At 63.8% G+C, this 17,967-nt stretch overlaps 3 protein-coding genes across 5 annotated transcripts; 1 reads left to right on the top strand and 2 right to left on the bottom strand.

Moving 5' to 3' along the window:
- Nucleotides 1-656: 656 nt before the first annotated feature.
- Nucleotides 657-2,195, bottom strand: PROCR (protein C receptor). Its single transcript, XM_038183599.2, has 4 exons — nucleotides 2,041-2,195; nucleotides 1,696-1,932; nucleotides 1,304-1,570; nucleotides 657-1,186 (listed from the first exon to the last, which is right to left on the bottom strand). Exons 1-4 carry the CDS (start codon nucleotides 2,093-2,095, stop codon nucleotides 1,074-1,076), a joined length of 672 nt encoding a protein of 223 aa, XP_038039527.1. The 5' UTR covers nucleotides 2,096-2,195; the 3' UTR covers nucleotides 657-1,073.
- Nucleotides 2,196-3,635: 1,440 nt separating this feature from the next.
- Nucleotides 3,636-9,663, top strand: PFKL (phosphofructokinase, liver type). Its single transcript, XM_038183738.2, has 22 exons — nucleotides 3,636-3,794; nucleotides 4,481-4,554; nucleotides 4,655-4,732; nucleotides 4,845-5,034; nucleotides 5,138-5,303; nucleotides 5,421-5,465; nucleotides 5,551-5,659; nucleotides 5,792-5,887; nucleotides 5,970-6,062; nucleotides 6,440-6,565; nucleotides 6,709-6,773; nucleotides 6,875-6,938; nucleotides 7,050-7,196; nucleotides 7,288-7,358; nucleotides 7,447-7,534; nucleotides 7,705-7,857; nucleotides 7,943-8,107; nucleotides 8,251-8,312; nucleotides 8,402-8,513; nucleotides 8,593-8,692; nucleotides 8,786-8,891; nucleotides 8,990-9,663. Exons 1-22 carry the CDS (start codon nucleotides 3,647-3,649, stop codon nucleotides 9,135-9,137), a joined length of 2,406 nt encoding a protein of 801 aa, XP_038039666.1. The 5' UTR covers nucleotides 3,636-3,646; the 3' UTR covers nucleotides 9,138-9,663.
- A 1,841-nt stretch (nucleotides 9,664-11,504) lies between these two features.
- On the bottom strand, nucleotides 11,505-17,327 carry CFAP410 (cilia and flagella associated protein 410). 3 transcript variants are annotated; one of them, XM_038183739.2, is made up of 7 exons: nucleotides 17,191-17,327; nucleotides 16,537-16,555; nucleotides 16,107-16,153; nucleotides 15,199-15,428; nucleotides 14,363-14,534; nucleotides 13,682-13,775; nucleotides 11,505-12,565 (listed from the first exon to the last, which is right to left on the bottom strand). In XM_038183739.2, exons 1-7 carry the CDS (start codon nucleotides 17,265-17,267, stop codon nucleotides 12,440-12,442), a joined length of 765 nt encoding a protein of 254 aa, XP_038039667.1. In that variant the 5' UTR covers nucleotides 17,268-17,327; the 3' UTR covers nucleotides 11,505-12,439. The 3 variants fall into 3 exon arrangements, with proteins under 3 accessions (XP_038039667.1, XP_038039669.1, XP_038039668.1); XM_038183741.2 differs by having other exon boundaries at nucleotides 17,211-17,283; XM_038183740.2 differs by lacking the exon at nucleotides 17,191-17,327 and adding an exon at nucleotides 16,639-16,707.
- Nucleotides 17,328-17,967: the final 640 nt, after the last annotated feature.

Below are 17,967 nucleotides of genomic sequence, written 5' to 3'. Positions count from 1 at the left end.
TCGCCTGCCGTGGTGTCAGCACTTTGGAGGCTCAGGCCTCTCGCGCTCTGGCCGAGGAGCCCCCTGAAGGGTGGGGAGCAGCGGGGCGGCCGAGCGCGCCGCTCGGGGTGGAGGGCGGCCAGGGCCACCTGGCAGCTCCAGTGGATCAGATGAGGTTTTTGGAGCCCTCCTCCTTCAGCCCTCGCTGTGGACACCGCCGGGTCATCTCCCCATCCCGTTCCCATCTCGTTTTCCATCTCCCCCTTTCCCTGCCTGACTCCCTTCTCCTGCAAGGAGTTCTGTGTTTGCAGCTCTGCTTTTACACAAGGATGTGCTTCCCCAACAATCCTTTTCTTTATCCCCCCCAAAGCCCCTTCTATCCCCAGTCCCCGTCTCTGGGCAGCCGGTGTCTGTAGGTGACAGCAGCGAAGGCTTCAGCCTGCCCAGGAAAACTGCCCGCGTCCCTCCAGTCCCCCTTGGTGTGCCAGAGGGAGATAAGGCAAAGAAAAACAAATTGAGCCGGCTGGCCCCGGGGAAAAATCCCTGCTGCAGTGAAAACAAAGCGGCGCGGGGATCACGACGAGTTCAGGCAGCACAAGCCCCACGAGCCTCCCCCGAGGCCGAGCGAACTCAGGACGCACGGTCTGGCCGCAAAGCAAGGCGAGGCGGCACGAGGAGGTGGGCAGAAGGGGTTTTATTGCACCAAAACCGAAGCAGGGCTGTCGTGCGTGGAGGTGGATGGCCACCGGTGGGTCCTCGCCCAGGTGTGCCACCTTTCCTTCCCCCATTCCCCCCCTACCGGAACGGGGACGAGTGATGGTTTGAGCGCCAGCCTTTGAACGCTTTCTTGGCTTTCTTCTCTGATTTTTCACCAGTCCCCTTCCTCGTTTTTTCCATCCCGGCCAAGCGTGGTGTTGCGTTAAGCCTCGGCACTCAGCGTGGGGACTGTCCCCAAGGCAGGGGAGGGACATCCCAGCCGGGGGACCCGCCAGTGAGGGGCTTGTGGCATGCAGGATCTGTCCCCTGCCTCCATGGGGTGACGCTGGGTAGGTCCCCTGCCTCCGTGGGGTGACGTGGGACAGCCGTGGCCACCGCTAGCAGCTGCCACCCGTGCACAAGAAGATGCCCCCGGCCATGCCCAGCACCGCCAAGACCCCCACGCTCAGACCCAGCGCCAGCGGGGCGTGCGACCGGCTGCTCTGCTTGCCTGCAAGAGGGGAGAGGAGGTGACAAGGGCAGGCCACCCCAACCCCCTGCTCTCAAGGGATGAGCCCCCGGGAGCAGGGGATAATCCCCGGCCACCCCTGTCACCCCCGGCACGGACCTGTCTCGGGGCTCTGAGCCCGCAGGATGTCCACGCAGGTGGTGTTGAGGAAATACTGCAGGTCCCGGGTGGTCTCCGGGTACTTCATCAGCTCCCGCTGGGCGAAGGAGGCCACCGGGTCCTTGCCGGGCCAGCGGCACTCCCAGGTGGCGGTGGGGACGTGGAAGGTGAGGAAGGCCGTCCCGTTGAGGGTGATCTCGTAGAAGCTGCGGGCCGTGCCGTTGGGGAAGAGGCAGCAGCCCAGGCGGCAGCACAGGCTCTGCGTGTCTGCAGGGAGGCCGTGAGGACGGGCGGGGGACCAGAACCACCCTCAACACCCCCAGCGCCCCCAACACCTCCGCGCACCGAGTCATCACGGCCCCGTTCGCACCCCCCTGTGCCCCAGCACTCACAGTTGATGGGCCTCTCCTTGTTGAAGAGCCACACCAGCTCGCTGAAGTAGGTCAGGTAGTTGCCCACCACCTCCTGCCGCTGCTCCCAGGCGGCCGGGGGCTCCAGCGGCAGCACCTGGGTGACGTTGTGGCCCTCCAGGAGGTGGCTGAGCCGCCCGCCCAGCGTGGCGTTGCCCCAGAAGTCGGAGCTGCCCTTGGACACCCGCGTCCACTGCAGCATGGTGAAGGCGAGCGGGGCTGCCGGGAGACATCGGGGTCACCACAGCCGGCGGTGGCAGCATGACCCCAAGCCCACCGCTCGCCCACCAACCCGACGGTGCCCCACATAGCCCTGGGCGGCCTTACCTGTGCCCTGCGCCCCACAGCCCAGGGCCCCGCAGAGCAGCAGCAGCAGCAGCATGACGAGACGGGATGGGACGGGACGGGACGGGAGGGATGGGATGTGTGGGGACGGGCGGCAGCGGGGGAATTTAGCGGGGCCGGGGAGGTGGAGCTGGAGCTGGAGGAGGAGGACGATGGTGGGAGTCCAGCCAAGGCGCTCCCATTTCCTTAGCCCGGGACAGCCGCACCCCTTCCCTGCCGGGCGCCACGGGGGGCCTGCGAGGGGGTTGGAGGGACTGGGAGGGAATGGGAGGGACTGGGGGGAACTGGGAAGGACTGGGGGGAACTGGGGGGAACTGGGAAGGACTGGGGGGAACTGGGAAGGACTGGGGGGCACGGGTGCTTCTTGAAACAGCTGCAGAGTGGCCCGGTACGGGCATGGGGACTGCACGGCAGGCTGGTGTTGGCAAGGCACGGCTTGGCACGGCTCGGTACGGCTCGGTACGACACAGTATGGCCCGGCACGGCCCGGCACGGCTCGGCCCGGCTTGGCTCGGCACGGCTTGGCACGGCTCGGCACGGTTCGGCACGGCTCGGCACGGTTTGGCACGGCTCGGCACGGCTCGGCACGGCTCGGCACGGTTTGGCACGGCTCCGCACGGCTCGGCACGGTTTGGCTCGGCACGGTTTGGCTCGGCACGGCTCGGCACGGCTCGGCACGGCACGGTTTGGCACGGCTCGGCTCGGCTCGGCTCGGCTCGGCACGGCTCGGCACGGCACGGTTTGGCACGGCTCGGCACGGCTCGGCACGGCACGGTTTGGCTCGGCACGGCTCGGCTCGGCTCGGCTCGGCTCGGCACGGCACGGCTCGGTACGGCTCGGCACGGTTCGGCACGGCTCGGCACGGCTTGGCACGGCACGGCTCGGTACGGCTCGGCACGGTTCGGCACGGCTCGGCACGGCACGGCTCGGCACGGCTCGGCACGGTTCGGCACGGCTCGGCACGGCACGGCTCGGCACGGCTCGGCACGGCTCGGCACGGCTCGGCTCGGCACGGCTCGGCACGGTTTGGCACGGCTCGGCACGGCTCGGCTCGGCACGGTTCGGCACGGCTCGGCACGGCTCGGCACGGCTCGGCTCGGCTCGGCACGGCTCAGCACGGCTCGGCACGGTTTGGCACGGCTCGGCACGGTTTGGCACGGCTCGGCACGGCTCGGCACGGCTCGGCACGGCTCGGCTCGGCACGGCACGGCACGGCTCGGCTCGGCACGGCTCGGCACGGTTTGGCACGGCTCGGCACGGCTCGGCACGGCTCGGCTCGGCACGGCTCGGCACGGTTTGGCACGGCTCGGCACGGCTCGGCTCGGCACGGCTCGGCTCGGCACGGCTCGGCACGGTTTGGCACGGCTCGGCTCGGCACGGCACAGTATGACACGGCACGGCTCGGTACGGCTCAGCACGGCTCGGTACGACATGGCTCGGCTTGGCACGGCCCGGTACGACACGGCCAGGTACGGCTCGGCTCAACCCAACCCGGCCCCCGACGCCCCCGACGCCCCCGGCCCGGCCCGGCTCGGCACGGCTCCAGCAGGGGAAGTGGCCACCGGGAGGAGGGGGCGTGGCCACCGGTATGGGCGGGGCCTCTCGGGGGCGGGGCGGCGGCGGCGGCGGCGCCGGTGCCGGGAGCGCAGCGATGGCGGCGGCGGAGCTGGAGCGGCTGCGGATGGCGGGGGCCGGCATGGCCATCGCCGTGCTCACCAGCGGCGGCGACGCGCAAGGTGGGGGAGGAGAGGGAGGGAGGGGAGGAGGGGAGAGGCCGGGGGCAGCTGCCGAGCCCCCCCCCGGGCCGCGGGGATGCGGCGGGTGCGGAGTCCTCGGTGCCGCGGGGGCCTCTGGGACGCGCCACGGGGACACGGGACGTGGGGACACGGGGTGGGGGCACGGGGCGGGGGGGGCAAGGGATACGGGGACTTGGGACGTGAGATATGGGGACTTGGGACACAGGGTACAAGGGATATGGGGACATGGGACATGGGGGACATGGGATTTGGGGACTTGGGACATGGGGGACAAGAGATATGAGGACATGGGACGTGGGGGACATGGGTCACAGGGTACAAGGGATATGGGGACACGGGGTACAAGGAATATGGAGACATGGGGGACAAGGGATATGGGAGACACAGGGACATGGGGGACACGGGGCGTGGGATACGGAGGACACAGGATACAGGAGACGTGGGGACATGGGATATAGGGGCACAGGGTATGGGGGACACAGGATATGAGGACATGGGACACGTGGGATATGGGACACACAGAACATGGGAACACGAGGGACACAGGACACATGGGGACAGCCATGCCCCAGCACGATGGAGCTGTCGGGGGTCCCCTCCTGGCTGGAGGGGGTCTCCCCGTGGAGCCCCCCCGTGCCACTCGCTGTCACATCTCCTCTCGGCAGGCATGAATGCCGCCGTCCGCGCCGTCACCCGCATGGGCATCTACGTGGGAGCCAAGGTCTTCCTCATCTACGAGGTTTGTCCGCCCCCTGCTCCCCCAAAAGCCCCTCGGCCCTATTTTCATCCATTCACCCGTTCGTCCTGTGCTCGGGGACCTCACCTCCGCGTCCCCACAGGGCTACGAGGGGCTGGTGGAAGGCGGTGACAACATCAAGCAAGCCACCTGGCTCAGCGTCTCCAACATCATCCAGCTGGTAAGCCTCGCCCGGCGCCCCTCACCCTAACCCTAAACCCACCAGAGGAGCCGGGGACCGTCACCCCCCCCCTCTCCTGTGTCCCCTGTGTCCCTCCCCACATCCCCGGCAGGGCGGCACGGTCATCGGCAGCGCCCGCTGCAAAGCCTTCACCACCCGGGAGGGCCGGCTGCGTGCCGCCCACAACCTGGTGGAGCACGGCATCACCAACCTCTGCGTCATCGGCGGCGACGGCAGCCTGACGGGGGCCGATATTTTCCGCGCCGAGTGGGGCGGGCTGCTGGACGAGCTGCTGCGGGACGGTGCGTGGGGGCGAGGGGGGCGAATGGGGGGGTCCCCTGGAGACGGGAGGTGGGAAGGGGTCCGGAGCTCAAAGCCCGGTGTCGCGGGGAATCGGGGGAGCAGGGCAGATCAGCGAGGAGGTGGCGAAGGCGAACGGGCGGCTGAACATCGTGGGGCTGGTGGGCTCCATCGACAACGACTTCTGCGGCACCGACATGACCATCGGCACCGACTCGGCGCTGCACCGCATCATGGAGGTGATCGACGCCATCACCACCACGGCGCAGAGGTGAGCGGCACGGGCTGCCCGTCGGCCCCGGCACCCGTGGGCGCACGCCCAGCCTCCCTCCTCCTCCTCCTCCTCCTCCTCCTTCTCCTCCTCTTCCTCCCTTCGCTCTCCTTGCAGCCACCAGCGGACGTTCGTGCTGGAGGTGATGGGCCGGCACTGCGGGTGAGGAGCACGGCGGGGGGCAGCGCCGCCACTGCTGCGTTTTGGGACCCTGGGGACACGCGGGTGCCAACGCCGCTCCCCTCAGGTACCTGGCGCTGGTGTCCGGGCTGGCCTCGGGGGCCGACTGGCTCTTCATCCCCGAATCCCCTCCGGAGGACGGCTGGGAGGACATGATGTGCGAGAGGCTCGGGGAGGTGAGAGGGGACCCGTACCCTGCGACCCCCACCGGGGACCGCGGGAAGGGTGCTGGGTGCAGGGACGGACCCAAATAACGCTGATTTTGCCGACGTGTTTTTTTTTCCTTCCCCCTCCCCACGCCACGCCAGACGCGCAGCCGAGGGTCGCGGCTCAACATCATCATCATCGCCGAGGGCGCCATCGACCGCAACGGCAAGCCCATCACCTCCAACTACGTGAAGGACGTAAGGCCCCCCCCTGCACCTCCACCCGCTCCCCTGGCCGTGGCCGGATCCTGCCCGGCCTGACGGCCTCTCCGCTCCGCAGCTGGTGGTGCAGCGCCTGGGCTTCGACACTCGGGTCACCGTCCTGGGCCACGTGCAGCGCGGGGGGACGCCCTCAGCCTTCGACCGTGTGCTGGTGGGTCCTGGGCAGGGAGGGGGGCTGCTGTGGGAGGGGAAAAGGGCTTGGAAAAGGGCTGGGAGCATGGCAAAAGGGGGATTTGGGGGTACCCTGCCCCATCACAAGGATGTGCCAGCTTGGATCGAGCTCACACAGTCCCCCCCAGGCGCAGCTGGGCAGAGTGATGGCCCCATTTGCCTTAATTTGCTGTGAAATCACCGCTTTTAAATAATTCAGTGGCTTTCTGATCATAAATAGGAAATGATCAGGCACGCCCCGCTGCTTGATTCCTAACCACGCGCACCCATAGCGAGGTGCAGGCATCGGCAAGGGTGGCCCCAGAGTGACGCCCCGATGGGTGTCCCCCCCACCCCGTGCCCCAAAACCCTTTTCAGAGCAGCAAGATGGGGATGGAGGCGGTGATGGCGCTGCTGGAGGCCACCCCGGACACCCCCGCCTGCGTGGTGAGCCTGTCGGGGAACCAGTCAGTGCGGCTGCCCCTGATGGAGTGCGTCCAGGTGGTGAGTACGCGGTGGCACCGGGGGTCCCCGGGGGTGTGGAGCCGCTGGTGGCACCTGTCCCCAGAAGGTTGGGGTGGGTGTTGGGGTCGTCCTGCTCCCATCACCCCAGGCACGGGCGTCACGGCGCTCATCTCTCCCCCAAGACGAAGGACGTGCAGAAGGCCATGGACGAGAAGAGGTTTGATGAGGCGATCCAGCTCCGTGGGAGGTGAGGAGCGGGGTGGTGGCCACCACAGGGGGCTGGGAGGTGTCCCCAGAGGGTCCCGCTGGGATGGGGGCTCTCCACTCGAGCCATCGTTGTCCTCGCAGGAGCTTTGAAAACAACTGGAACATCTACAAGATGCTGGCACACCAGAAGCCAGCGCAGGAGAAGGTAAGGGAGAGCGGCGGGACGTCCCCTCCATCGTCACCTCTACTTTTGAGGGGGGCAGGCGCGTGCGGTGGCCAAGCTGCTGTCCCCATTGTGCCACCACTGTCCCCGCAGAGCCCCTTCAGCTTGGCCATCCTGAATGTGGGTGCCCCCGCCGCCGGCATGAACGCGGCCGTTCGCTCGGCCGTGCGCATCAGCATCTGCCAGGGCCACACCGTCTACGCGGTGAACGACGGCTTCGAGGGCTTGGCCAAGGGACAGGTCAGCGCACCGGCTCCGAAAACCCCAAAGAGCTTGTGAGAGGGGTGGCCGGGCTGTCCCCAACCCCAAAAACGTGTGCTGCTTCTTGCAGATCCGCGAGGTGGGCTGGCACGACGTGGCGGGCTGGCTGGGGCGCGGCGGCTCCATGCTGGGCACCAAGCGGTAAGTGGTGAGCGCCGGGGGGGCACCGCTGTCACCCAGCCTCTTGAGGACCTTGTGGTCCTCACCCCACCGCCCTTCCCCTCTGCAGCACTCTGCCCAAGACCTGCATGGAAAAGATCGTGGAGAACGTGCGGAAATTCAACATCCAGGCTCTGCTGGTCATCGGGGGGTTCGAGGTGCGGGGAGAGCCTTTGGCACGGGCTGGGAAGGGCAGGGCTCCGAAAGCGCCCCGCGGTGTCACCGGAGGGAGGTGGCATCTCCTGCGCCTCTGCGTGGGGACACCAAGGAGGGATGGGACCAGCCCTGGGCAACGGGGCGGTTTGGGACCCTGCTGTGCCCATGGCAGGCGTACGAGGGGGTGCTGCAGCTGGTGGAAGCCCGCGGGCAGTACGAGGAGCTGTGCATCATCATGTGCGTCATCCCCGCCACCATCAGCAACAACGTGCCCGGCACCGACTTCAGCCTGGGCTCGGACACGGCCGTCAACGCAGCCATGGAGGTGAGGGGCAGCGGCGAGGGGTCCCCCGCTCGCCCCCAGCAGGCTTTACCCTTGTGACCCCGTCCCAAATTTTGTCCCGGCGCAGAGCTGCGACCGCATCAAGCAGTCGGCGTCGGGCACCAAGCGCCGCGTCTTCATCGTGGAGACCATGGGTGGCTACTGCGGGTACCTGTCCACCGTCACCGGCATCGCCGTGGGCGCCGACGCCGCCTACGTGTACGAAGACCCCTTCACCATCCACGACCTGAAGGTGAGCAGCCCCTGGGCTCCTGATGGCATCGCTGGGGTGAAAAAATGGAAGGAAAATGGGGACGGGGCGGGCTCCGGAGGAGGTCTGGTGGGATCTGGGGGACGTGGGGGGGATGTAGGAGGTGCCGGTGGTTTGTCTCGCAGGCCAACGTGGAGCACTTGACTGACAAAATGAAGACGGACATCCAGAGAGGGCTGGTGCTGCGGTGAGTCGGGGGTCCCCCGGGGCGCAGGGGCACCTTGGGGACGCCAAGTGAAGGAGCGGCCCCCCCACCCCTTCCCTCTGCTCCCCCAGCAATGAGAAGTGTCACGAGCACTACACCACCGAGTTCCTCTACAACCTCTACTCCTCCGAGGGCAAAGGGATCTTCGACTGCAGGATCAATGTCCTGGGCCACCTCCAGCAGGTACTGCGGGGTCAGGAGGGCCACCAGCACCATGCCACGTGCCACGGGGGCTTGACATCGGTGTTTTCTTTGCACCCAGGGTGGGGCCCCGACCCCCTTTGACCGCAACTACGGGACCAAGCTGGGGGTGAAGGCCGTGCTGTGGATGTCGGAGAAGCTGCAGGAGGTCTACCGCAAGGGTGAGCCAAGGGTCGGGGGGACACCGGTGGCACGGGGCAGCTCGGCCGCTGTCCCCATGGCGAGGTGACCACGGCCAGCTGCGTCCCCCCCAGGGCGCGTGTTTGCCAACTCGGCCGACTCCGCCTGCGTGATCGGGCTGAGGAAGAAGGTGGTGGCCTTCAGCCCCGTGACGGAGCTCAAGAAGGTCACGGATTTTGAGTAAGTCCCCATCCCCTGTCCGTGGGGACCTTCCCGATGCTGGTGGCGAGGGCTGCCGTCCCCGGGGGCCACTAGAGAGCTGTGTCCCCCCCTCCTAGGCACCGGCTGCCCCAGGAGCAGTGGTGGCTGAACCTGCGGCTGATGCTGAAGATGCTGGCCAACTACCAGATCAGCCTGACCGAGTACATCTCGGGGAAGATGGAGCACGTCACCCGGCGCACGCTCAGCATCGAGAAGGGCTTCTAGGGGCTGTCCCCGAGCGCAACCTCCCCAAACCCTGCCTGAAATCACTGGTCCAAGGGCTGGGCCCTGCGCAGAGCGGGGGCAAGGAGGCTTCCTCGAGCCCGGCCGCGCAGCCCAGCCCCGTAATCATCCTCTTCTAGTTTATTGCTGTTATTTAATGATGGGGTTATCCTGATTCCTTCTTCCGTGGCTTGACCGCCCCAACCAAGTGCTGCTTTTAGCTGAGCGCGCTCGGCGCAGGAGGGGAGCGGAGGAGCAGGCGCCGCTGTGCCGGAGCAGGCAGGGGATGGCCCTGGGGGCTTCCTCTGCCCGGTGAAGCCCCTGGCCCCATCCCCCCTGAGTCGTTTCGACGCAGAGGTCTCAGCAAGCCCCTGTCCCCGGCCACCTTGCATGATGCTTGGCTGTGACCACCACCACCGCGTGGCCCTGGGGCTGTTTCCCGTCATCTCACCGCCACTCCGTGACCCCGCCGCACCTCGTGCCACCGCGGCGTCGCTCGCATCTAGAGATAAAACCTGCTGGAGCCAAAGCTGCCTCGACGGTGTGGTCACTGGGCGCCGTGTCCCCGCGGGGAGGAACGGGGCTGATCGTCCCCATGGGGTGGGCATTGGGTTCAGGGGACAGTCCCATGCTGAGGCTGGTTTCTGGGGAGCGGGCGTGAGAAAGCTGAGCTGCAGGCGACGTGCCAGAGCTGGATTAACGCTGGGCTGGGAGGTTTCCATGGTGTGTGCATCCCAAGCAGGGGTCCTGGGAGAGCAGGACCATGGGCGGCCTCTCCCATGTGCGGGTCCTTCCAGCGGGTGCAAAGTCAACATCCCTCTGCGGGGTGACCTCGCGACCCTGGAGGAAAATCGCTTCCCCCTTGGTTTGGCTCCCACCTTTGAGGGAAGTTCAAAGCTGACTTCTCGGGGTGACACGCGTGGCTTTCACGCAGTTTCTCAGGGTGGCTGCCAAGCGCCACAGCCCCGGATCGCAGCACTGGGGCTCGGCTGATGCCAGACATCAAATTTCCCAGGACTTGTCCCTCCCGGGGCCAGGCCGATGGGACATCACCAGCACAGGGATGTGTCACGGTCCTGGGGTTTGGACACAGCGATGTTTTCTGTCCCGTGGAGCTGTCCCCAGTGGCGAGCCCCCTTTGATTTTAAGGGCAACGCTGTTTTCCCCTAGCTGGCCACGGTGCTTATTTTAAGCTCTGGACAAAGACGATGATTAGCGCATTGTCCCTGCCAGAGCTGAGCATGCAGAGAGACAGCAGAACTTGCTGATGAGGGAAACATCGCGGCTTTTCCCGGGCTGTACCTGCTCCGGGGACCCCAGGCACAGCTCCTACTGGGGCCAGGTCCCCCGGGGGACAGGGGGACGGCGGGCTCGGGAGCAGCAGGGGCACTTGGCGGCCGGAGCAGTGACAGCAGCCAAGTATGACAAGCCCGGCACGTAGGCGGGGAGCTGTGCACGGGGACAGTGGCGCTGCTGGGGATTAGCAGCACAGCTTCTGTGAGCTGGGAGAGGAGGAGCTGCGGTGGAGCAGCCCCAGGCCATGGCAAACCCTCACTCCATCAGCTCCATCAGCCACCCAGCCCCCCTGGCAAACCATGATGCCTGCTCTGGCCGCTGTCCTGGCAAAGCAGGGGGCACCAGGCCAGGGGGTGTCTACCAGGAGCGATTTCTGCCGCCGAGCAGGCTGTCGAGGCAGCCTGGGAGAAGATTTAACCTCGGCGCAAGGGCAAGATGCACTCGAGATGACGGGTAAGTCTCTGGGGCCTTGGCTGTCAAGGGAAGTCTGGCGTATTATGAATCACACGAACTGGTTAAACGCAGCCGGGTTTAACGCAGCAGGCAAGAACTAGGTCATCCGAGGAGCTGAAAGCATCAGCAGTCCTCACCCGGAGGACGAGCTGTGCCCCCTCACACCAAGGCCACGTAGCAGTCCGTGTCCCCGAGGAGCGCTCCCTCCCACCAGCATGACACAGCACGGGGGGGTCGGGGACCTGTGCTGACACCAGGAATAGAGGCACGAGAGGCCACCAAGGGCCACGTCCCCACCGCCTGGGTGCTGCCCCGGCAGGCTTCGCACCTCTGCATGAAACACACTGAGCGTTGCTTGATCTCTTGCTTCCTGCAGCCACTGTGCACTTGCTGCTGCGAGCAGCACCCTCGGAAAGCAGCTCGGCAGCAGGGAGTTACTCTGCTCTCGAGCAGCACTGCGGGCGCATGAAGCATTTCATGTCCAGTGGAGCGGGAGGGAGCAGGGGCCAGCAGCCACCCTGCGGCTAACAATGCGAGCCGTGACCCAGACATAACAGAGCAATGCCCGGAGTCAGTTGTTCTCACGATGGCTGCTGAGCCCCAGCCACAACTCAGGCATCCTAGAGGGAAAATAGCTTTTATTTGGTATGTCACAACGTTTCAGTCAGTATTTAACAGCTCTGTAAAATTTTAGTAAACTCATCTTGCAGCTTACCACTGCCCTGGATACCTGTGCAATCAGATAATAGCGCCTGGCTTTTCTCCCAAACCACAAAATGCACAGGGGCATCTCGCTCCGAGGTTAAGTTTCCTTAAGCTGCTCTAATGCCTGCAGGGACACGCAGAGGTGAAACTACAGCTGAGCATTCAGGATGTGCTGTTTCACCCAGGCTGCGCCAAGGTTTTCTTTGGGCCACCTCATTGCCGAGTCAGATGCTGGATGTGCTAACAAGGGCCAGAAAAAGTCAGGAGTTTAAGATAAATGAAGAATTTGACATTGACCTTCACCATCTGCACCAGACAGCTCTTGACGATTCTTTTAGGCAGCTTCTTCCCAACAGATTCAAACAAATCTTTGTGGCAGAAGCTGCCTTCAGAGCCTGCTACACACAAAGCTGGTGCCGTGACCGGCTGCGTGTTGGTCCAACAGGGAACAACCTAAAAGCAGTGATCTGCCTGGCTGCCAGTGGGCTTTGCCAACACCTTCAGTCACAGAGCACAGCAGCACCTCTGTCTGCAGCCCTGCTGGGTTTTGCTGGCTGATCCCCCTGCGGCTCCCACTAAATGGCCCCAGCCACACGCGATGTGATTTAATGGAGCCTGCTATGCAAAGAGGAAAGCTCCCGAGAGCCAGATCCTGCCAGCGCGACGTGCACAGCCAGGGGCAATGTCAGGAGAGCTAAAGGGGCAGTTTCCTTGCAGCCAGCATCACCCCGTCCGCAGGGAAAGCGCTGAGGCTTTGGCTGTAGCCAGGCATGTGTGGGCAGAGCGGTGCTGCTGGGCTGGGGCAGGCTCCCCGGCTCAGAGCGCTCCAGGGAGCTTTGCAACAGGCACCCTCACTCCTCCTGCAGCTCCTTCTTCCGAAAGGCCTGCAGCCTTCTCCCCACGGTCTGCTGGACGATCTCCAGACCCTCCGCGTCCAGTTCCTTCGTGAGAAGCAGGATGGCATTCAGCACGTTGTTCTGTCGGGACGAGACACACACTGCTTTATACAAACACGTTAGCGCCAGCCCCGAGAACGGGGTACTTGATCTTCCAAGAGCTGCTCCTTCTAGGAACACCACCACCACTGCTGCCAGCACTTTGCAACAGGCACCTGCACCTACGGGGACAAACCAACCCCCCCTGAAGCCGAGAGGGGCAGAGGCTGCCTGGGAGGAGGCTGACAGGAACGCAGGACAGACTCGTCCACCCAGTCCTGCACCAGCTGCCCACATGGCTCTGCCTCCTGGGCACCCTCCAAGCTGGCTCCGGGAAGGAAAAGCACGTTCAGCTGAGCAGTCGCCCTCCCTCTCCAGTGTGAATGTGTGTAGAGTGGGAAAGGATGCGTCCCCACTGCTCTGAGGCAGAGAATCCCAACGGCAGCAGCTGGAGGGAACCTTTGAAGGTCCCCAGCCCAACCTCCAACCAACGCGGGACCGCTGCCAGCACCGCGCAGCAGCTCTGTCAACCCACGTCTTGAAAACCTCCAGAGGGAGATTCCACAGCCTCCCCACGTACCTTGTAGGGAAAATGTTTTTCCTAACGTCCAACCTGAACATCCCCAGCTGCAATCTGTGGCCGAGTCCCCTTGTTTAATGTTTTCTTTCCCAGAAAAAAAAAAAAAAAAAGGAAAAAAAAGAGGAAAAAGGCCAAGGCCTGCAGTACGCATGGTACTGCAAAGGAAGCTTAAAGCATGAATGAATGAAACTGCGGGCAACAACCAGTGGAACGAGGCAGAACATGGTCCAGATCTGGCTCTGGCCTTCCCGTGCCAATTGAAGCGATGGCACCGAGCCCAGCACGCAGCAATTCCCGGCTGGGCAGCCAAGATCCACGAGGTTCATCTGGGGCTAAACCACTGAGAGGGCTGAGGATCCACCTAAGCACTGGATTCGGCAGCCTCCTGTCCCCCAGCTGCCCAATTTGTGCATGCTTTTAGCACAGCCCCAACGTAAGGACACGTGTGCTTATGTGCAGACAGATGGAGAGTACAAACCCCGCCAGGCTTCCTCCGCATTCGGTGGAAAAAAAAACAAACAAAAACACTGCGTGGCGTCTTAAGGATGAAAAGCACTTGGGTCTTTAAAGATACTCACTCTCTTCTTTCGGCTGCAGTCCGTCGCTCGAGGTGAAAAGGAGGAAAATTTGTCCCTGGGAACAGGCTTCATACCGAGCTGCTCTCGAATTTTGCTGAAGAAAAAGGGAGGAAGAGCAAACGTTACCAGGAGCAGATGGCAAAACCTGACTCTGCCAGGCCGGTTCCCTGCAATCACGGGCAGCCACGCAGGGAGTATCCAGCCGAAGGACTCAGAGCACGTCTATCCACACACCGCCACTGCCTGCAGAACGCAGCACCCCGAGCAAAACTCCCCCCTGGAGTACGAGCCTCATGGTCAGAGGATGAGAACGGGCGTGCTGCCACCAGGAAGCTGCTCCCTCCTCATGCCTGAGGCTGGCAGGGACTGACCACATCGACACGTGCCACGGGCAGACGTGCGCCAGAGCACGCTGCAGAGGAGCTGAGCAGGACCGGACAGGAGCTCACCTACCAGCGAGGATCCCCGCGGCCGATAGCAAGCAGCCAGCTACAGAAGAGCCGGTTCTGCAGATGGAGAACCAGAGCCACAAGCGCCACTACCCCAGCACGGCTCCACCACGCTGACTGGAACAACAGGAACCCGCGCCAGCTGCCGGCCTGGCCGCAGAGTTATCGGGCTCTGCTGGCAGAGTCCTTTCACCCCACCCCGGAGCTCAGCCCGGGAGGCCCAGCAGCTCACTTTGTCTCCTCCAGGCCGAAGTTCAGCAGCTCGCTCTCGGTCTCCGTTGTGGATTCAGCAGCACTGGGCTCAGCGGACTCGGGGCAGCCGTTCCCCACGCTCCTCCTGGCCGGCGGGGCTGTGATCTCCTCCCCGTCAAGCAGGGCCTGGGACAGTTCTTCCTCTGTCACGGCTGCAAAAAAAAACAAAACAACAGCCTAGAGCCTGCTGCAACGAGCTCCAGCAGCCCAGGAAGACGGCAGCCGTGAGCAGGAATGTGCTGCTGCTGCAGAGCTGCGCCACGGGGGCTTCACCCAACAACTCTCCTTTGTACTAGCCTTTTGCTTTCAGCCTCCTCCTGCAGGAAAACCCACACAGGAGAACACTGGCGGCTGTCAGCAACCTCCCAAAAGGAGGAAGGTATCAGGGAGGGATGCAAAAGATGCTTCGCAGGCTCCAAAAGCCACCAAATTACTGCTAGCAGGCGGAAAAGCTCTTTTTCTGTAACCGCAGATCCAATTACAGAACCCATCTTTGGCCAGAGCAAAGGAGAGAGCTCCGGAAAAACCACTAATTAGCAGCGCAGTCTGGGCTATAATGAGCCTCTTGCAGTCCCACGAGTGCTAACTCCAGGGCTGCAGGGCACAGAAGGGAGAAAACAGCTCCGGAGCGATGGCTCCTGGAGAGCCTCCGCCTGGCTGAGCCTCGCCAGCACGGAAGGGCCAAAGGACAGGCAGCACGAGGAAGCAGCACGAGGAAGCAGCACGAGGAAGCAGCACGAGGAAGCAGCACGAGGAAGCAGCACGAGGAAGCAGCACGTCCCTGCTCTCCAGCTTTGCTCCCCTGCCAACACCCACCTTGGTTATCGAGCTTCTGCAGGCCGGGGAGGTTGCGCAGCACCGTCATCCTGTAGCGGTGGGGGTCCGGCCCGCAGCAGGGGTTTTCAGCCAGCCACAGCACCCTCAGGCGGGGCAGGTTTTTGAGGTAGAAGAGCTCGTTGAGGCTCCCGATGTTGTTCTTCCTCAGGTAGAGCTCGCTCAGGTTCTGGCACTGGTTGAGGGGCTCGAGGTCCGAGATGCCGTTCACGCTGCAGGGAGAGCAGGGGGTGAGCGGGCAGGGAGCCCACCCGCCCCGGGGAGCCCACCCGCCCTCACCACACAGCAGCTTTTCACCCCCTTTTCCTGCACCAGCTTCTCTGAGAAGCCTCCCAGAGAAGCAAGGGCAGCGCTAAGGAGCTTCACAGGGAGCAGAAAGGCAGCATTTCGTCTCGGTAACCAGAGGAAAGAATTAAAACAGCAGGCACTGCTCTCTGCTCAGTGACAGCTTTTGGTTCCCCCAGGTACCCGTCACACCAACACCCTTTGCTCCAGCAGCTGCTCAGGCCAGGAGAACCCACTGAAGGTTCCCAAGCCAAAAAATGTAAATTTGAAGACAGCGGAGGTTCTGCATGACCCCCAGGACAGATGAAGGACGGGAGAAATGCGCTTTGTGAGATCCCAGAGGCATTTCAACCAGCCTTCTGCAAGCTGGCCCCACACGGAGGCCCTGAAAATCCCATCTAAACCCTGCAGTATGACTTGGGGAGCGAAATTCCTGAGACATTTGAACCGCCCTTGAAACAGGGACTGTTTTCTCAGGTAGCAAGGAGAGCCCGGCAGCTCGGGGACGCAGTCCCAGAGGCAATAAGGAACCAAAGGCCAGGACGCGGCCCCACGAGGCACGTGAGCTCCTCCGCCCTCCCCAAGGCCGGCGATTTGGCATTCACCTGAAGGAGATCACCTCGACGTTGGGCAAATCCCGGCATATCGAGATCTGGGCAGGAAGAGAGAGAAGCAATAAGAGGCACTCCCAGGGAGAAGTAAACACACACGCAGCGATTTGAACTGCACCCAAGCGAGATAAAAGCAGGAGAAGGAATTCAGGTCTGCTTCAATCCGACCCAGGCACCGCCAGAGGGATTTGGTGCCGGAGCCAGCGCGGATCCAGCAGCTCCTCCACCCTCTGCCCCACCAGCACCCCGCTGCTCTCCGTGCTGGCTCCAGGACGGCTCCGTCCCTCTTACCGGGGCAGCCCTTTCCTACAGACAGGGTTTGTGTGCGTGCAGGCTGCTGTCTGCTATGCGGGCACAGGCGGGGGCTCGCTGGGGCGGGCGGGTGCCAGCCCCGAAGGATTTTGGCCAGCAGCGAGGTACTTACATCGGTGAGGTGGCTGCCCCTGTGGGAGGAGAGGGGTGTCACGGGAGGGCTGGGTGTCACCGCACCGCCCCGCCATCAGCCCTCTGCCCACCATCCCCTCACCTGGGGGACAGCCCCGAGCCTGCCCCATGCCCGACCATGTCCCATCTGGGACCCTGAGGGGTGTGTGTCACCCACCAGCCTGGTCTGTCCCCACCCACTGCCTGTCCCCAGCCCAGGCCTGACCGCAGCCCTGCCCGTCCCCATCCCCATCCCCTGCCCCGTCCCCATCCCCATCCCCTGCCCAGTTTCCATCCCCATCCCCTGCCCAGTTTCCATCCCCATCCCTATCCCTATCCCTGTCCCCATCCCCTGTCCCCGTCCCCATCCCCTGTCCCTGTCCCCACCCCACCCCACCCACTACCCTGTCCCCATCCCCTGCCCTGTCCTCAGCCCTGCCCGGCCCATCCCTGCCTGTCCCTGTCCCCATCCCCTATCTCCATCCCCTGTCCCCAACCCCAGTCTCCACCCCCATCCCCACCCCCTGCCTGTTCCCATCCCCATCCCTGTCTCCACCCCCATCTCCTGCCGTGTCCCCAAGCCCTGTCCCCATCCCCTGCCCATCCCCATCTGTCCCCATCCCCGTCCCCGTCCCCGTCCCCGTCCCCCCCCCACCAGCAGTTCAGCCGCCGGACCCCATCGAGCGCGGCGGCCTTGGCGCGGGCCAGCACGGCCCCGCGGGTCAGCCTCATGGCCGCGCCGCGCCGCGTCACGGGGGCGGGGCCACGCGGCTAGGGGGCGGGGCTTCTGCACCAGGGGGCGGGGCTTCTGCACCCAGGGGGCGGGGCTTCCACACCCCGGGATGGGGCTTTCACACAAAGGGGCGGGGCTTGTGCTCCCAGGGGGCGGGGCTTGTACATTAGGGGGCGGGGCTTCTACCACCGGGGGCGGGGCTGCCGGCAGCAAGGAGGGGAATGAAACGGCAGGGCCCGGGGGAGAGGGAGAAGGGGAAAAAACAGAGAAAGCCCCAAAAAGATGTCAGGGGCATTGGTGGCAGTGCTATGGTCACGTGTAAGGCTCGGGGTTTTGAAACGACGACCCAAGTGGTGAATCTGGGAGTTTTGTAAGTTATATTTTAAAACTGGTGTGGAGAAAGGCTTTTTTCAACAGATAATAAAGGAAGGAAAAAGTGGAATTTGCCTTAATTCCTGATTTCAGGTGTGTTTGAGTGTGTAATAATACATCCACCAGCACAGCTTCTTTTCAGGAATGATAGAATGAAAGCTACTTGGTGCATCTCATGTGTTTTTATCTCTATTTTTTCACTTCCTGATTACCAAATTAGAGAATTACTTGCTAATGAAATTTGTACGCGCTGGCACAACACAAGAGAGCAATAGGCCTTGTCAGACATGTCCAAAATGTGCCATTTCAGACCTCTGAGCCAGAAGG

This window comes from Anas platyrhynchos, chromosome 9 (assembly GCF_047663525.1).
Source record: "Anas platyrhynchos isolate ZD024472 breed Pekin duck chromosome 9, IASCAAS_PekinDuck_T2T, whole genome shotgun sequence".
Taxonomy (NCBI): domain Eukaryota; kingdom Metazoa; phylum Chordata; class Aves; order Anseriformes; family Anatidae; genus Anas; species Anas platyrhynchos.
This window is presented reverse-complemented; position numbering and strand designations above follow the sequence as displayed.